The sequence below is a fragment of the Hoplias malabaricus genome, chromosome 9 (assembly GCF_029633855.1).
Source record: "Hoplias malabaricus isolate fHopMal1 chromosome 9, fHopMal1.hap1, whole genome shotgun sequence".
NCBI lineage: Eukaryota > Metazoa > Chordata > Actinopteri > Characiformes > Erythrinidae > Hoplias > Hoplias malabaricus.
Window position 1 is genome coordinate 3,918,645 of NC_089808.1, and position 19,057 is coordinate 3,937,701.

The 19,057-nt window shown below is 41.7% G+C and overlaps 1 protein-coding gene across 2 annotated transcripts in view; it reads left to right on the plus strand.

Moving 5' to 3' along the window:
- The window catches only part of poln (polymerase (DNA directed) nu), a 73,374-nt gene that overhangs the window by 38,851 nt on the left and 15,466 nt on the right, over positions 1-19,057 (plus strand). For both annotated transcript variants that reach the window (XM_066681672.1, XM_066681673.1), the window contains 3 exons: positions 5,073-5,150; positions 10,668-10,779; positions 16,748-16,830. In XM_066681672.1, the coding sequence (XP_066537769.1) occupies positions 5,073-5,150; positions 10,668-10,779; positions 16,748-16,830 (273 nt within the window). The remainder of the gene's footprint in view (positions 1-5,072; positions 5,151-10,667; positions 10,780-16,747; positions 16,831-19,057) is intronic.

Genomic DNA, 19,057 nt, shown 5'->3' on the forward strand with positions numbered 1-19,057 from the left:
CTGTGTCTGTGTGGGTTTCCTCCGGGTGACTGTCTGTGAGGAGTGTGGTGTGTTCTCTCTGTGTCTGCGTGGGTTTCCTCCGGGTGACTGTTTGTGAGGAGTATGGTGTGTTCTCCCTGTGTCTGCGTGGGTTTCCTCCGGGTGACTGTCTGTGAGGAGTGTGGTGTGTTCTTTCTGTGTTTGCATGGGTTTCCTCCGGGTGACTGTCTGTGAGGAGTGTGGTGTGTTCTCCCTGTGTCTGCGTGGGTTTCCTCCAGGTGACTGTCTGTGAGGAGTGTGGTGTGTTCTCTCTGTGTCTGTGTGGGTTTCCTCCGGGTGACTGTCTGTGAGGAGTGTGGTGTGTTCTCTCTGTGTCTGCGTGGGTTTCCACTCCGGGTGACTGTTTGTGAGGAGTATGGTGTGTTCTCCCTGTGTCTGCGTGGGTTTCCTCCGGGTGACTGTCTGTGAGGAGTGTGGTGTGTTCTTTCTGTGTTTGCATGGGTTTCCTCCGGGTGACTGTCTGTGAGGAGTGTGGTGTGTTCTCCCTGTGTCTGTGTGGGTTTCCTCCCACAGTCCAAAAACACAAGTTGGTAGGTGGATTGGCGACTCAAAAAGTGACTGTAGGTGTGAGTGAATGTGTGAGTGTGTGTTGACCTGTGAAGGACTGGCGCCCCCTCCAGGGTGTATTCCTGCCTTGCGCCCAATGATTCCAGGTAGGCTCTGGACCCACTGTGACCCTGAATTGGATAAGGGTTCCAGACAATGGATGGATGGAATGTAAGAAATGTTTTATATTGTATATATAAAAGTTATCGTGCTTGGGTAAAAAGAAATGAAAAAAAAATTCCTAGAGCTTCAAGAGTATGTGAAGAAAGTATGTGTTGAAATTCCTAATCACAACATCAAGGTTTGGTGAACCCAGAGGAATCATAGTATGTAAAAGGTAAGACTGAAAACCACAGCCAAACTCCTGCAACATTCCATCCCTTTAAGTCTAGAGGTCTTCATGGGCCTGATATTTAGTGCCAACACTTTGCCACACCAGTGCCTGCCCTTACTCCAAAATCTGGTGTCATTCTTGACCACATGCATCTGCCCACTTTGATAGACTTGTTGTTATGCAGACATCTCTGCTTTTAGACCTTTTAGTCATTTTCATCAGCACCTACCTGCTTTGATGTCTCCAGTCTTATAGTATAATCTGTCCTGCCTAGTTTTAGACAGTGGTTAAACAGTGGTTTTATGACTTGCAAACTGATAATGTGTTGACATGATAGAAAATCTTGTTTTACAAGTGCATTTAATAGTAAAAGATTCTAGATGCTAGAGTGGCCTGAACACTGTTAAAAGGAATGATGATATAACACTGGGGTAAACGGTTTTACAACATTCATCCATCCATTATCTGTAACCCTTATCCAGGAACACACCCTGGAGGGGGCACCAATCCTTCACAGAGAACACACCACACTCCTCACAGACAGTCACCCGGAGGAAACCCACGCAGACACAGAGAGAACACACCACACTCCTCACAGACAGTCACCTGGAGGAAACCCATGCAGACACAGAGAGAATACACCACACTCCTCACAGACAGTCACCTGGAGGAAACCCACGCAGACACAGAGAGAACACAACACACTCCTCACAGACAGTCACCCGGAGAAAACCCACGCAGACACGGAGAGAACACACCACACTCCTCACAGACAGTCACCCGGAGGAAACCCACGCAGACACAGAAAGAACACACCACACTCCTCACAGACAGTCACCCAGAGGAAACCCACGCAGACACAGGGAGAACACACCACACTCCTCACAGACAGTCACCCGGAGGAAACCCATGCAGACACAGGGAGAACACACCACACTCCTCACAGACAGTCACCTGGAGCAGGTCCCTGGAGCTGTGTGACTGCGACACTACCTGCTGAGCCACCGTGCCACATGAAATTAAGAATAGCTTTACATAAACAATAAATATGCTCGGGTAAAACGGCAGATATTTTTCTGAATTTATAATGAAAGAGTCTGTATTCTCACAAAGCTCAATTTAGCTCAATTTCAGTTTCTCTCCCCTTTTTTTGTTTCTTTAGCACCTCAGTGACCTCAGTCTTCTTTGTTCTTACCCTTGGAAAACGTTTATCTCCTCTTTGCTCTTTCTCATCCCTCCACTCTGTGATTCTCTTTGCCTTTCATATTACCCTGTCTTTTATGGCAACCCTATATCATTGTCTCAGAGGCATTGATGTGATGCAACAGTGCAGAGTTTGTCGTTGCAAACACTCATCAATCTCTCCATGCAGTGCCATTGCTGCCCTCTCTCCCTCTTTGAGTTGTGTCTGTTTGTTCTGTTCAGGAACAGACACAAACAGTATTTTGGCAATGCATTCTTCAACATAATGTTCCTAAACTGGTTTAAATAAAACAATGCCAGTTGTTTATTTTTGCACAGACTCCACGTAGGTATAGTATAAGAAAATATATGTTTACTTAGTTGGAAATGTCAGTGCATGTTCCTCCACCAATCCACAGTCAGGCAAATTGTGTACAAATGGAAGAAATTCAATAATATTAACACCATCCCCAGAAGTGGTCGACCAACAAATACACCAAGGGCAAGGTGTGTAAAAGTCTATGAGGTCACAAATGACCCCAAGGTAAATTCTAAGCCACTAAAAGCTTTTCTCACATTGGCTAATGTTAACGTTTGCGAGTCCACTGTCAGGAGAACACTGAACAACATTGCGCATGGGAGGGATGCAAAGAAAAACTGCTGCAAATGGACAAACTAGAAGTACCGTGGAACCTCTACCTACGAACTTGATCCGTTCCGTGACCCGGTTCGTAAGTGGAAAAGTTTGTTTCTCGAGTCAATTTTCACCATTTAAAATAATGGAAAAGCAATTAATGCGTTCCAGCCATGTACATGTAGCATTAATAAAAATAAAAGAGAAATACAGTGGTAACAGTTATAAAAAAGAAAGAATAAAGTTGTAAGTGGTTACACATCGCTACCTTGAAGACGTGACGACTGGCTGGAGGAGTAACACAGGCACTGGCTGTATGACGGGAGGTGGGGGTGGGTGGAATAACGGAGAGTAGGCGGTGAATGTGGGGAGACGAAGCGTAGATACGGCTTAACTTAGCACGAATTTCGATGTCTGCTATTTACGCTAATGCTAAATTGCTAAAGCTACAATGTGCTAATCTTAAAAGCTCACTCAAGTCTGGGCACTGGGAGACTCGCCTATTGGGGTCAGGGGCCATTTCCAGCCGCCGGCTCGGAGGAGCCTCGGGTTCGTTTCTAGAGTCGTGGTTCATTGGTGGAGGCAGAAAATATTCAAATGCCCGGTTCGTATCTTGGAAAGTTCGTTAGTAGAGGTTCCACTGTGTATTGGAACGAGGTGTTGTAGATGAGACTAAAAACACTGCATTCCATTATAAAACGTCATATCATCTGTGAAACATGGTGATGGTAGTATCAAGAGTTAGGCGTTTTTTTGCTGCATCTGGGTAAGAATGGCTTGCTGTTATTGATGGAACAATGAATGTATACCATTAAATTCTAAAGGAATAAGTCAAGTCTTTGATCTGCTTCACAAGAAGGTGTCACCAGATCCTGAAAACAAGGCTTGACATACTTTTGCCAATCACAGATAAAATATTGGATAATTTTACACCAAAAATAAATGACCAAGTCTAATATATTTGTCTCATTTGTTTGTTTTGGTTCTCCATGTCTATTTTAAAGGCGCTTTTTAATACTGACACCAAGCATTTAAAATGTGACCTACAGTACAGTTTCTAACAGTGGAGATAGACCTGTCTGCCTCCTCCTCATCCTCCACATACACAAAGCTCAACCACAATTCCAGTTTGAGGAAAACTGATTCTACACAATGAGAACAAAATGTGTTGAAAACTTTGGACTGTAAAAGCTAAAAGTATTGTGAATAATATTTACAAAGATGTGCATCATTTCACTAACAAATCTTCGCTAGAAAAAGGCAAGAATTGAAACAGCCTCTGCCTTTTTTCCTGCATTTACAAACCTTTACTCTCTAAATCCTTAAAGGTTTACACTAGATGAAGCTGGTGATATCTTACTAATTAACCTCCCTTCAATGATAAATGTCATTTTATGGATCTAAGTTCCACCTTAAATGGGTCCGTCTATGAGTTTTATTGACGATATTTGCCAGATTCTTACTTGCAATCTCCGTTCAACTTTAAATAGACACAGCTATGGACAGTATTTCCTCTTGTTTTACTCCATCTCATGTCATGGAGATTTTAGAAGGGCACTGAGGCATTTTAGGTCTCAGAAAATCTAGTATTATCTCCTAACTTGGTCATTTTATGGCCGAAGGACGCTGTTTGTGTCAGCTATTGTGTGTACCTGGCAACCCAGTGGGTTCGGACTGTAATTTGATTGGGCAGAGGGTGGGATAGCACCAATAGAGCTCCGATCTGGCTGTGCACTTCTCAAAGAGAATGTACTTTTTCCTGCGCTGCTCTCAGAGACACCATCGCTTCAGCTTAGCTTCTTTAATCCATGATAAAACACACTGGGCATTTGTGGCTGAGTACAGTAAATATATTACAGATGGCTTTTTTAAGAGTTGTGTAAATCTGATGAAGTTTTAGGAGCATGTGGGACATTCTACAGGTTTCACAAACTTTCAAACACCACCATTGGCATCTGTACGATTTAATATAATTCTAAATATGTTTGTGAGGTTGGAGGGAAGCATTATTACACATAGGAAATAAGACTAATTTTATAACAATCATCAACAATTTTAAATTATTAGTCTGTAAGCGCTTATCCAGTTCAGGGTCGCGGTGGGTCCAGAGCCTACCCAGAATCACTGGGCCCAAGGTGGGAGCACACCCTGGAGGGGGCGCCAGTCCTTCACAGGGTGACACACACTCACACCTATGGACACTTTTTATTTTAAGTTATGAATGAATGACTTGTTTGAACCCTGGCTCTGACCCATTGTGTTTTGTTGATGTTGTAGTGCTTTTATGGTGTCTGTTCAACCACCAACCTCCTGTTTTTTCACGTTCACTGTCTGCAGGAAAGGAGACGGAGCTTGTGACTGTACATCCACGCTCCATGTTCATACCCCAGGACGGCTGGACTTTCCTGTCTGCAGGTGGGAAACTCAGGAAGGAACCAGTCTGTTATATTGAAATTTAATTAGGATTAGTTTAACAGATATGGTGAAGGCCTATTCTCCTACCACTAGCTAAGGTCCTTTTAACATTTATATAATAACCATTAGCATTATCATACTTCTTAGCAATGTAACAAGAGACATCTTTAAAGAGGTACAAATAAGTAAATACTCTTATCAGTTTACATACTGATATAAATCACATGAAACTACGAGGTGAAATTGGGTTCAAAGAGGGGCGACTTATTTAAATGGGGTCTTTTTGATGTTATAAAGTGAGCTCAAGGACATCCAGATAAATAGTGTCCAGTCGATTTGGCCTGTGTTTGTTCTTTCCGATTTGAATGTGTGTCTGAGTGAGAGACATGGTGAAAGTTTCTGTCCTTTAGTCGCCTTGTCACATTAGATTGGGTGATGTGTCCTGCTGTTACCAGGAGAACAAAGAGTGAGAGAGAGTGAGCGAGATCAAGGCTAAAATAAGGGCAAAGCCATCCCTCTTTCCCTGTACATCTGGTGACCTCTATATTACAGACTAAACTCCTAGCCATTCCTCCTGAAAGAAATCAGATTACTCCACAATCCTTCACTGTATCTTTTATACTTTCCTTAAAACGATCCTCTCTGGGCATGCTGATGGTGCTGCTGCTGAGCCTGTAAATAAAACTCCCTTAAAGGCTTCTCGAAAAGCCTCTCAAAACTGTCAACAAAGATGTTTTCCTGTGCTGCATAAAGTCCCTGTGGAAAGAGCAGACATGAATGTCCTATAATCAAAGTGTGCCAGGATAATCACGCCCTGGTCAATGTGAGTTAGAGGCACAGAACTGACCCAGAATCAGCTGCCAGGCTATTCTTACTGAATGTTAATGCCATTTAGAGATATTTAGCCTCGGTCATAGAAGAGGCCATCTCGCTCTCAAATGCTCATTTAGAGGCTTCAGTGATTACATTACTGTCTCGTTTCTGATAGCACACTTCAGTATTAGAACCACATGTGCTGCAACCGGCTGTTTCACAACAAAATAAGTTGGATTCAGATTCGAAGATGGATAAATAGATGAATAGACAGGCAGAAAGAAACTTAAGGAAGAGTAAACCTAGAGTTTAACTTTATATCATTCATTCATTATCTGTAACCCTTATCCAGTTCAGGGTCGCAGTGGGTCCAGAGCCTACCTGGAATCATTGGGCACAAGGTGGGAATACACCCTGGAGGGGGCACCAATCCTTCACAGGGCAACACACACACACTCACACATTCACTCACACCTACGGACACTTTTGGGTTGCTAATCCACCTACCAACGTGTGTTTTTGGACTGTGGGCGGAAACCGGAGCACCCGGAGGAAACCCACACAGACACAGAGAGAACACACCACACTCCTCGCAGACAGTCACCCAGAGGAAACCCACGCAGACACAGGAAGAACACACCACACTCCTCACAGACAGTCACCCGGAGGAAACCCACACAGACACAGGAAGAACACACCACACTCCTCACAGACAGTCACCCGGAGGAAACCCACGCAGACACAGGGAGAACACACCACACTCCTCACAGACAGTCACCCGGAGGAAACCCACGCAGACACAGGGAGAACACACCACACTCCTCACAGACAATCACCCGGAGGAAACCCACGCAGACACAGGGAGAACACACCACACTCCTCACAGACAGTCACCCGGAGGAAACCCACGCAGACACAGGGAGAACACACCACACTCCTCACAGACAGTCACCCGGAGGAAACCCACGCAGACACAGGGAGAACACACCACACTCCTCACAGACAGTCACCCGGAGGAAACCCACGCAGACACAGGGAGAACACACCACACTCCTCACAGACAGTCACCCGGAGGAAACCCACGCAGACACAGAAAGAACACCCCACACTCCTCACAGACAGTCACCCGGAGCGGGAATCAAACCCACAACCTCCAGGCCCCTGGAGCTAGGGTTATCACCACCGTGCCGCCTTTATACACTTTATATTTATCATTTTATACAGTTTTCTGTAGCACAGCATTAAATACCTCAGTTCCATCTGTTTTGCAGAATTCACAATTTTCTGTCATTTTCATGTTTTTGTTTAAAACACGAACATTTTGTTGTATAACTATGCTGCATGGCCAGGGGTAGTACAAACACTACCCATACATTATCATATAACCACTGGGAATCCCTGTGTTGTCAACCAGTCCTATCTACGACTTATAAACACCTTCAAATTAACATATGTTCTATAACCACAAGTCCAAATCACTTTATTTTTTGATTGTTTTCTTTCGTCTTCAAATGCATCGTCAGAGGGGGATTTAAACCAGACGCTCTCTCTGTACAATGCTGTATAGTGTTGTAGTTAAAAAGGTCCTTTTACTGTGCAAGGGTCTTTCGCTGCTTTCAGTACAGTCCCTGTACAAAGACTTATTTAACTTACTTACTTATTTAATTACGCCACCAGAGGAGTCATGCTACATACGTATCTAGATTTGCCAAAGTAAAACATATCTGTATGTACATTTGAAGATTTCTTATTTTGCTGCTGTGTTTGATAACAAATATATAAAAGATGCATTAGGCTTCCTTTGTTGGTGGATATACTGTGATTGTTACAGAGCTAGTTTGACCTTATTCAGAACATGATTCATAACAATAAGTAAAAAAAAGGCTTATTTTGGGAGAACAAGGGACAACATTACTATTTTTTATTTTGTCCCGGAGTGAGGCACAAACTATTCTACTATTCCCCAGTGTTTCATTCAGTTCTATTGCCACAGGGGTATAAAACCAAGAAAATAAACATGCCTTTATTTGTGACAGAGTATTCTCACAGACACACTCCAAAATCTTGTAGACAGCCTTCCCAGAAGACTGGAAGTTGTTATAGCTGTGGGGGGGTGACCAAGTCCATATTAATTCCTATAGATTGTGGAATGAGATGTCATAAAAGTACCTGTATCTATCCCAATACGTTTGTCCAAATGTGTGAATTTAAAGCAACCACATAGTTCTGAAATCATTTTGTAGTAGATTATAAAGTGTAATTTATATATTTATTTATTTACTCTGCCTGAAAGGCTAACATTATAACATAAATATGAAGGCACTTACAATGTATGTGCAGAACCCCCATATAAACGATCTATAACTGGATATAAACCAATGTGAACCAGAGTGAAGACAAACTAATCCAATAATGTGAGCTTACTTAACCCTCCCTCAGGAAATATTGACACACATGAATCTATATTTGGAGCATCTTTTGATTATGAATCAATGTGAGGCTAACATGTGCTCTCCTGAAACGGCTTCTAACGATGCACCCCTGTGATTTGGACTTAAAGAAAATCCATGCAAATGGCTTTTGTATGGAGATTATAGTCAGTTTTGAAACCTGCTGTTTCATGTAAGCTACTGTGTTTTTAATAACAACGCAGACAGTAATGGCATTAAGGTCAAAGAGTGGGCTTGGGACCAGAAGGTCATGGGTTCGATCCCCATTACAGGCAAGAAAAAATGGCAAGTATTTTCTGAGATATTGAATTTGAGGTTTTCATTAGTTGTCAGTTATAATCATCAAATTAATGAGTACAATATAAAAGTTTCACTTTTTGAATGGAATGGCTAGCACCTGTATATATATATATACACACTCAATAATTATTCATTGGCTGTATCTGTTTACCCAGTTCAGGGTCACGGTGGGTCTGGAGCCTACCCAGATTCACTAGGCAACAAGGCAGGAACACACCCTGAAGGGGGGGCCAGTGTCAGGCCAAAAATACTTTCTCCTTTAAAGCCTCACTTAGCTTTGTCTATGCCTTATTAAAAATCACAATTTCTATAAAAAAAAGAGGTTCCATTCTTTATTTAAACAGGTTAAAGTATAATTACATCATCTCGGGCAAGTCTAAAAAGAGATAGCATAAAAGCATTCATGAAAGCAGGTTATGGTATAGACACATTAACCTGTGTAGGTCTAGGAAGACATAGAAATAAACATTTGTGAAGCTCTCGTTTTTATACAGTATTCAGGGGTGATAAGGATATTACCCCACCTTTTTCACACGCTCCATAGACTGAGTTTAATCCCATTACAATCAAAAGGTTTTGCTTCCGGTTAACTCTTCAGACATTGTTTATTATTAGGTTCAAAAGGTTTGCATGCTTTTTAGAAAAGGTTCTTATCTATACTCAAGGCCAGTTGACTCTTTCCCATCCTCCTTTTTCTTCCCATTCATTATGTTTCTGTTTTTCACATCCTCACAGCCTTTGACAATCTCTTGACCTACACCTGACTTCTCCCTGTCCTCCAAAATACATCATTCATTCATTATCTGTAAGCTCTTATCCAGTTCAGGGTCGCGGTGGTCCACCCTGGAGGGGGCGCAAGTCCTTCACAGGGCAACACAGACACACACATACACACATTTACTCACACACTCACACCTACAGACACTTTTGAGTCACCAATCCACCTACCAACGTGTGGTTTTGGACTGTGGGAGGAAACCGGAGCACCCGGAGGAAACCCACGCAGACAAAGGGAGAACACACCACACTCCTCACAGACAGTCACCCGGAGGAAACCCACGCAGACACAGAGAGAACACACCACACTCCTCACAGACAGACACCCGGAGCGAGAATCAAACCCACAGCCTCCAGGTCCCTGGAGCTGTGTGACAGTGACACTACCTGCTGCACCTGATGTATTTTGCCGCCCCAAAAATACATCATTATTTTTTAAATCATTACCAATGCTTTTATTATTATCAAGCCCAGTTTTACCAAATAATAACCTCGGGGTTCAGGTCTTAAGAGTTTAAAAACCATCACTGTCTCAGGCCCCTGCCTTTTTTTTTTCTTCTTTCCCCCACTTTCTATGTCACTCTCACTTTCTCCCCTCTCTCTCTCTCTCTCTCTCTTTCTACACTCCCCCAGCCACCAATTCTCACTCTAAAACACCAGTGGAAAAAATCAGACTATTTTAAAAATTGTACAATAAAATTATCTTCCTGTTAAGGATACACAAGCTATTTCAGGATCAAGGATTTGTGTGTGTGTGTGTGTGTGTTTGATTGAGGGTGAGTCAGCTCTGTTTCCTGCAGCAGTACAATCACACACACCCTCAGCTGGTGTTGCATGGTGAGCTCATCCTCTCTCTCATTCTCTTTTATGTGACAGAGAGACTGCTGGGGGGATTACTGTTCATGCTGACAGAAAGTGGGGGCCATGTAGCGTGCACACACACACACACACAGTTTCTACCTACACACATTTTCCTCATTCGCCTTAATGTCACCCTTTCTCTCTTCATTCACTGTCTCTCTGTAAATGCTGTTTGCTCTCTCTCTCTCTCTCACTCCTTGTGTGCGTTTTTGTATTTATTTTGTAATAGGATTTTTACATTAAAATCTAGTACTGATTTATAATATCAGGACCCATAAATGATGTACTGTATTTCTGTTGATGTGTGTCTGTTTAGATTTCTGTCAGGTGGAGCTGCGTCTGTTGGCTCATCTGTCGTCTGACCCTGCGCTCCTGTGTATCTTCCAGAATCCTGAAGCAGATGTCTTCACCATGCTGGCTTCTCAGTGGTGGGCACTTATTTCCTTACTCAAAGATACTGATAAAAATGCAGGCAGCTAAAGATGTGAACAATGAATACCAACGATACCTATTTATTACCTTATCTACCCATCTCTGTCAGTGGAGAGTGCCTATTGTAGGACCATCCCTGAGATGGTACTACTTGGAATGTGCCTTTCTCAGCACAGTACTGACGCTGCACTGGTAAGGTTTAGGTCTACCAGTGTTGTAGTTCTCACACACACATTAGTGCCATGCCTGAGCAGGGAGTCACCCGCCAACAGTAAATACCTGTAATCTAGACTTGACCACCTGAATCTATCAGTTCACCACGTGAATATTTCCTGATTAGTGCACTGTTTTGGATTTGCTTTATGCAGGAGTAGAAGAAGACATATCGTAGCAACATATCAGCTATCGTGTTGGTGTGTTCTCCCTGTGTCTGCGTGGGTTTCCTCTGGGTGATTGTCTGTGAGGAGTGTGGTGTGTTCTCCCTGTGTCTGTGTGGGTTTCCTCCGGGTGACTGTCTGTCAGGAGTTGGTGTGTTCTCCCTGTGACTGTCTGTGAGGAGTGTGGTGTGTTCTCCCTGTGTCTGTGTGGGTTTCCTCCGGGTGCTCTGGTTTCCTCCCACAGTCCAAAAACACATGTTGGTAGGTGGATTGGCGACTCAAATGTGTCCGCAGGTGAGTGTGAGTGAATGTGTGAGTTTCTGTGTTGCCCTGTGAAGGACTGGCGCCCCCTCCAAGGCAAGGCAAGGCAAGTTTATTTATAGAGCACCTTTCATACAGAAGCAATTCAAAGTGCTTTACAGAAAAAGAAATTACATTAAAAGCCAGAGTAAAATCATAAATTCCAATAAGACAATTACATAAAAAGAGTAAAATGATTAAAATGATTAAAACAATTTAAAATGACAATAAATGAAAAGAAATAAAAGAAATAAAATGCCGTTACAGAAAAGTGCAGAATATTTTAAACTGAGCTGTAAGCCTGCTCAAACAAGAGAGTTTTAAGTCTTGATTTAAATGTGTCTAACGTTGGGGCACTTCTAATATTCTCAGACAGCTGGTTCCATTTAAAAGTGGCATAGTAGCTAAATGCTGCCTCTCCATGTTTAGTTTTGACCCGAGGCAGGACTAACTGACTAGTTCCTAAAGATCTGAGATCTCTGCTCGGCTCATATCTCTGTAGCAGATCTGATAAATACGCTGGTCCTACCCCATTGAGACATTTATAAACCAGTAATAACACCTTAAAGTCTATTCTATAACAGACTGGTATCCAGTGTAAGGATTTGAGGATGGGGGTGATATGATCTCTTCTTTTGCTCCGAGTGAGAACTCTGGCAGCTGCATTTTGAATCAGCTGAAGCTGTTTAATGGTCTTTTTTGGAAGTCCAGCTAAGAGACCATTACAGTAATCAATCCTGCTAGAAATAAAAGCATGGATAAGTTTCTCTAGGTCTGGTTTAGTCAGAAAATCTCTAATCTTACTGATGTTCTTAAGATGGTAAAATGCTGATCTAGTAACCGCTTTAATATGACTACTAAAACTGAGATCTGAGTCCATTGATACACCAAGGTTGCGAGCCAGTTCTTTAGATTTGAGGGCTCTCGAGTCCAGATACGTAGCCAATCTTTGTCTCTCAGTGCTATTCCCAAATAGTATAATCTCAGTTTTATCTTTATTCAGCTGCAGAAAATTGTGTCCCATCCAGTTTGTGATGTGTTCAAGGCACTTGCTTAATAAGTCAACTGGGCCAGAGTCGTTTGGGGACAGGGCCATGTAAATCTGAGTATCATCTGCATAGCTGTGATAGGACAGCCCATAGTTCTGTAGAATCTGGCCAAGAGGAAGCATATATAAATTAAATAAAAGTGGACCAAGAATAGAGCCCTGGGGGACACCACAGGTTACTGGCATGTTCTCTGAAATATTATTTTCTATTTCTACAAAGTAGTTCCTGCCTTCCAGGTAAGAAATGAACCACTTCAGGACTGTTCCTGAGAGTCCAACCCAGTTTGCGAGTCTATCTATAAGAATCTTATGGTCAATGGTATCAAAGGCAGCACTAAGGTCAAGAAGTAATAGAAGAGATACCTTTCCAGCCTCTGTATTTAAGCGGATGTCATTAATTACCTTGATTAGAGCAGTCTCAGTGCTGTGATTAGACCGGAACCCGGACTGGAATTTGTCTAGGCTACTGTTTATGGACAAGAAACCAGTGATTTGCCTGAAAACTATTTTCTCAATGATTTTGCCCATGAACGGTAGATTAGAAATTGGCCTGTAGTTACTTATCAGAGAAGATTCTAAATTTTTCTTTTTTAGAAGAGGCTTTACAACTGCAGTTTTTAGTGAGCTCGGAAAAACCCCCGACATGAGTGAGGTGTTTACAATGTGGAGTATGTCTGTTGCTATAGTGTGAAACACACTCTTTAAAAAATTGGTTGGTAGTGTGTCAAGACTGCAAGTGGATGATTTGAGATGATTAACTGTGTCAGTTAAAATATTACTATCAACAGTACTGAACTCTGACATTTTAACTAAGGAGTTTTTATGAGGTGATGGAGAGGGTACAGACTCATTGTTGGATATAGATGTACTAATCGCTTGTCTGATATTCTGGATTTTAGTGTTAAAAAAGAATGCAAACTCATTACATCTCTCAGTTGATACTAATTCAGGGGCCATTGGTGTGGGTGAGTTAGTAAGTCTGTCGACCACGGTGAAGAGGATTTTGCTGTTGTTAGTGTTATTGTTGATGATACTAGAGAAATAGGATTGTCGTGTTTTGCATATTGTCGCGTTGTATTGACGTAGATTTCTTTGTGAATATGAAGACTTGTTTTACGCCATCTGCGTTCTGCCTTGCGACACTCCCTCTTTTGGATTTGAACAACAGAAGCATTTCTCCATGGTGCTTTCTGTTTGCAAGACAAGGCCTTCATTTTAACTGGCGCAATCTCATCCATTACACTGACAATTTTTGTATTAAAACTATTCAGCAAATCATCAACAGAGTTGGATCGTTCACATGGTGTAGTCTCCAGGGTGTATTCCCACCTTGCGCCCAATGATTCCAGGTAGGCACTGGACCCACCGCGACCCTGAACTGGAGAAGCGCATACAGATAATGAATGAATGAATGAATGAATATCAGCTATCGTCAATAGCTTTACACCTGGTATGGAAACGTTTGAGTGTGCCTTGTCAAATGATATTTTGATTTTCTAAGTGAAAATGAGTAACTATCATCTGTGGAGGAGACCGTTTTAGATGTTTCCATGCTCACATGCTAACTGTTTACATGCTGTATTTATGTCTAGCCCTGGCCCTGTCTTGTCTGTTGTTTTCACCATGTGCTCACATAGCACATGGCTCTTTGTTGTTGTTCCTGTCTCCGCCTTAGTTCCTCCTCTTCGTCAGTGTCCTCGTCAGTGTTATTTGTAAACCTGCCCCCTCGTTATCAGTCTCAGGTCCATGTGTGTATTTAAGTTCCTTTGTGTCACTTCCTATTGTCGGACATTCCACTATTGTCGTGTTGTTACCAAGTCCGTCCGTTCGTCCCTGCTGTTCCACCGGCGTCATTTTCCTCACAAGTCTGTTTGTCTCGTCTGTTCCTCATTTCGGTTTGCTCTCTACCTTCGTTTCACTCCCCCCAGTCTGTCTGTCTGTCTTGCCTGTCGCTCGTTCCCTTGCCTTGTTTCTATCGCTCCCCTTGTCTCAAGTCTGTTTGTATCTTTATTAAGTCTAGCTCTCTTTATATCTGTCTCCTCATGTCTCGTTGTCTGTTTAGCTCTTCTTGTCCAGGTCTCTTATTTTCTCTCCCCTTATGGTCTCTCTGTTCAAGTCTCTGTCTAGGTCTCCTTCTAAATACTGTGTTTTAGCAAGTGCCACCGCCTCCGTCAGTCCGCCCCGCGATCCTGACAATTTAACATATTTGGGGGAAAAAAAGTAATACAATTTACATTTGCCTTTATTTATTGCCATTATTTTTTTAGTTCAAATTTTAATATCAGCCATTTATGCTCCTTTTGGAGGATGTTTATTCGTTGCATTGACTTTGAAAGTCAATAAAACCAGCCCAGGTTGTTTAAATGATACATACATGTTATATATATATATATATATATATATATATATATATATATATATATATATATATATATATATATATATATATTTGACAGAATGTTATTTCTGATACATTGATTTACATATGTAGGTTATTACAGACACTTGTGTACATGCATGCATTCGATCAGATACAAAAGAGATTGACACACATACTTACACTCAGTCATCTGTCTGTGCGTGTTTGTTCTGGGCATGCTCTGTAATGAAGGTGGAGCAGCACTTTGTGCCTATATCTCAGCATCCCTTCAAAAACACTGTCGGTGCTGTTGCCATAGTGACCCCCAGGAGGCTTTACAAGCGTTTTGTTTACTTAATACTATCGAGACATGGTTTTAAGTGTGCGATAGGGAGAAATAAAGAAGTCAGTGTAGTATACATCATTGCATGCCACAGGTATCAGGATATGAAGGAGACCAGGTTAGTGAGTCACACTTTATTTAGTTATTTGAGCACATTTGGCCTTTATTACAGGTCTTCACTGGTGCTGCCTCAAAGACTGAGTGCAGTACTGTTGGACTTGGTGCTGTATAAACCACTGTGTCCAGCAGGCGGCCCTGTGTGTGTACAACATGCTGGTTGAATGTGAAGTTCAGCCGAGCTAGGCATTTTTAGATATGAAAACCTGGCTCATCACTCAGCCACATGCATACTCACTCACTCACTCACTCACTCATACATGGTCACTCACTCAGCATTAGGGATTGCACCACAAGGGGCACTATTTCTCACATATTTCACATTTAAGGACTTCTCCACAAGAGGGTAATATAGTGCTATGAAACTTGGAGTCATTTATAAAGACAAAGCAAGTTAAAGCCTTGTCTGCTAAGTGTGCCCCTGGCCCTGCCCTGAGGGGATATTTGACAGGTCAACTTGCAGTCAGCTTGGTTTGCATTTTCACAAACGTTTTGACACAAACAGAGTTATAGGGCTGATGTTATTGCAAAGCAGAGAGGTGAAGTATCCTCTTTAACATAGGAACAGGGAGTGGCCTTGTAGCTTGGGGGTGAGTTTAAAAATGCATTGCATTTTAATGATCATTTTAACATAGTTGTTGATCACATGAAAAAGTGAACTCACACTGGAATATACATTTTCATTTAAATAAAAAGAACAAATGCATGCAAACAAACTCTGAGGAGAAATTGTGGACTCTTTTAGTCCTCCATGCCCCAACTGATCAGGTTTGGTGGCATGAGAAGGGTCAAGTGCATATTAGGTCACAGTTTGTTGGCTTGTTAATGTGAATAAGGCATTATGCATATATTATTATTATTATTATTATTATTATTATTATTAGCCTAGTATCATTACACTGTGTCCTACAATCTTTTGTTGGTGTTATACAAGTAGTACATGAGCTAAGAAACGGTCATAGTGTCAGAGAGTACCAGCCCATATGTCAGCCTAAGGATACATGAAATGAGACAAGAAGTGAGACCGAGAGAGAAATTGAAGCAGATCTGTGTGATGCTCATATCTGTGCTGTCCTCATAGTTACAGTAACTGGTAGTGACAGCCCTGTCCACATGATGTGTGACGTTATTGCTGACACGTTGTCTTCAAGTTGCTTGTGAGTTAGTCAGTACTACTGCTGTATATGGAATTTGTGGTGTGTGATGGGGCATCTGATGTAATGGATGCTGAATGCTGGCCTCTTGGTTTTATGCTAGTGGTGCTCTGATGTAGCCCAGAACCACAAAGTTGAAGTCTGGTTCACTGTTACCACACACAAATACACACACAAACAAACTGGGCCCTCTGGCCCATCGATGCTGTCTACTATGTCCTTATTGAACACTGTATGTGTCCCTCTCTCTCTTTCTCTCATTCTAGGAAGGGTGTGAGTGAGGACGGTGTGAGTTCAGAAGACAGGGAACACACCAAACGCATTGTATACTCTGTCATCTATGGAGCTGGTGAGGACTACGATACCCGTTCACATTCTCACTAAGTTATAATGCAAATTCAATTTCAAGATAAGCACAGGTTGTATATATACACAGGACAAGAAGCTGAATGTCCTATGCCAGTTCATTAGAGCTTCACATTGGGCCCAGTTCACTCTCTTACTACCAGCAACAACAACATCACCAAAAGCTCTCAGGGGTTGTTATGTATACATTTTTCTTTGTCTGTGTTTCATTGAATTAAGCCCACAACACCTCTAGAAGGCTCAAGAGTGAGGTCTGGTGTCCAAGACCCATCCCCTCTAAGCTGTCTTTACAGACATATCATGCTTTTGCGTAGAGACACATATCTGCCTCCCTGCTGACTAAGGCTATAGCTAGCCCTACTGGCACCGTTAATGCATCCTCAGTGCCACCAGTTCCATAAGAAATACATGATACATCACAAACTGCATATTCAGCTTATGCTAAAGATTACTCTTAACACAATAACATGTCCACACCACAACACCCCAATCTCCAACCCAGTCCTTCATGTACCTAAAACACCAAACACCTCAGCCATTCCGCATTTACAGTGCATTCCCCCAACTACTATGTATTGTTCACAACCACTGACCACCACAAGATCTTTCAGCCAATTCTGATAACTCTTAGCTACAAATCCCCTAGTACCTATCTCTACCAGTCTTACCACCCATATTCTCTCCCCTAGGTCACCGAGTCTGCTTCTTCTTTCAAAAGCTTCCAAGATAAATTCGTTTATTTTGTTATATTTTAATTCTGGCCTTTTGGAAAAGACTTATTAAAATGTTTTTACATTTTTAACTTTTCATCAATATGTTTCCCCTAGGATCCAGAAGCAACTTGACATATGAATAATAATGGGTCATGAATAATTGCGCTGTGACATTTTGGAATTGTTGCAGCAACCAAATTCACCTACATCATGAGTGCACTTACCTGCCTCAGTACGTAAGGTGCATGTATTGTGCATCAGTGAGATCCAGCTTCTATTTATTTCATTCCAAGTCAAATGTACAAATCCTCTTTGTTTCCTGTGTCAGACAAACATCACTTTCAACCCATTCATTTAACAGAAAACTTCAGTTTTTAAAGAAATGTACAGGGATATTTTTCCACCATCATTTTCATGGATCTAAGCTGTCCAGACCACATTCAGTGAAATGTGGGATTTGGAATGGCCAGTCCAATATTTTCGGTAACATAAGCAGCTACTTTTGTTGCTGGCAATTTATATATGTTTGTAGCTGGAGGTTTGACAGATGAACATCGTTTCAGACCAGTAGACGTGAGCTGTATTCTCACAGGGCGAGACTTATTCCTTATGAGAAACCTCTTTTTCTTTGAACTTTTGCCTGGCTGAAGGGTCTCAGCGTGATATAAAAGCATGAATTGCATCCTTAAATGCCAGCATCACCAACATGATGAGTGGCTGGAGGCAGAAAGAGGGAAGGAGGGGACTGTGAGGATTGAGGAATGAAAGAATGATTGTCATGAAGCTGAATGAAGAGAGAGAGAGAGAGAGAGTGTGTACACGGTTGTGCAAAGGTCTTTAGATAACCATGGTAACGGAATACTAAAAGGATGCACATTAGAATGCACATTATATACACTAATATATCTGGGGGATGGGAGAGCACACACACACACATGGGAAAGGAAAATAAAGAAGCGTTGTGTCTGTGTTAAAATTAGCCTTTTTTCAGTGCTGCTATTCCACGCATGACACCTGATGCAAATCTGGTCGTCTTCATAAACTTTGTTTAAATACATTTTTGTTAGATTTATTTTTGTTCTTTTAGAATTAGCCTTTTAATGCTGTAGCAACAAAACATTTCAAAAGAGTTCCAGAACTAAGTAACTATCAACTGCAAAACTATCATTGCCTTTGGATCTTAATTATTAATAAACATTTTGAATATTTTAATTATATTTATCTGAATGCGTTATAATACATTTGATGAACTTAAAATATTTAAATATTTATGGCATATTTTATTAGATTGGATTTTAATAGCGCCTTTTTTTCTGGTTTGAAATTATGGGATGGTGAAACATTCAGATGCAGCCGTCTGTTTGCTAACGTAACAGAATGGGAAGTTAATGTTCCCTTCAAATATGTAGAATGGTCAAATGATGAGATGTAGTGTGTGAGTATTTCTGAAAGTATTTCTAAAAGCTGTAGTGATGCTTCATGTTTCTCAGAGGAAAT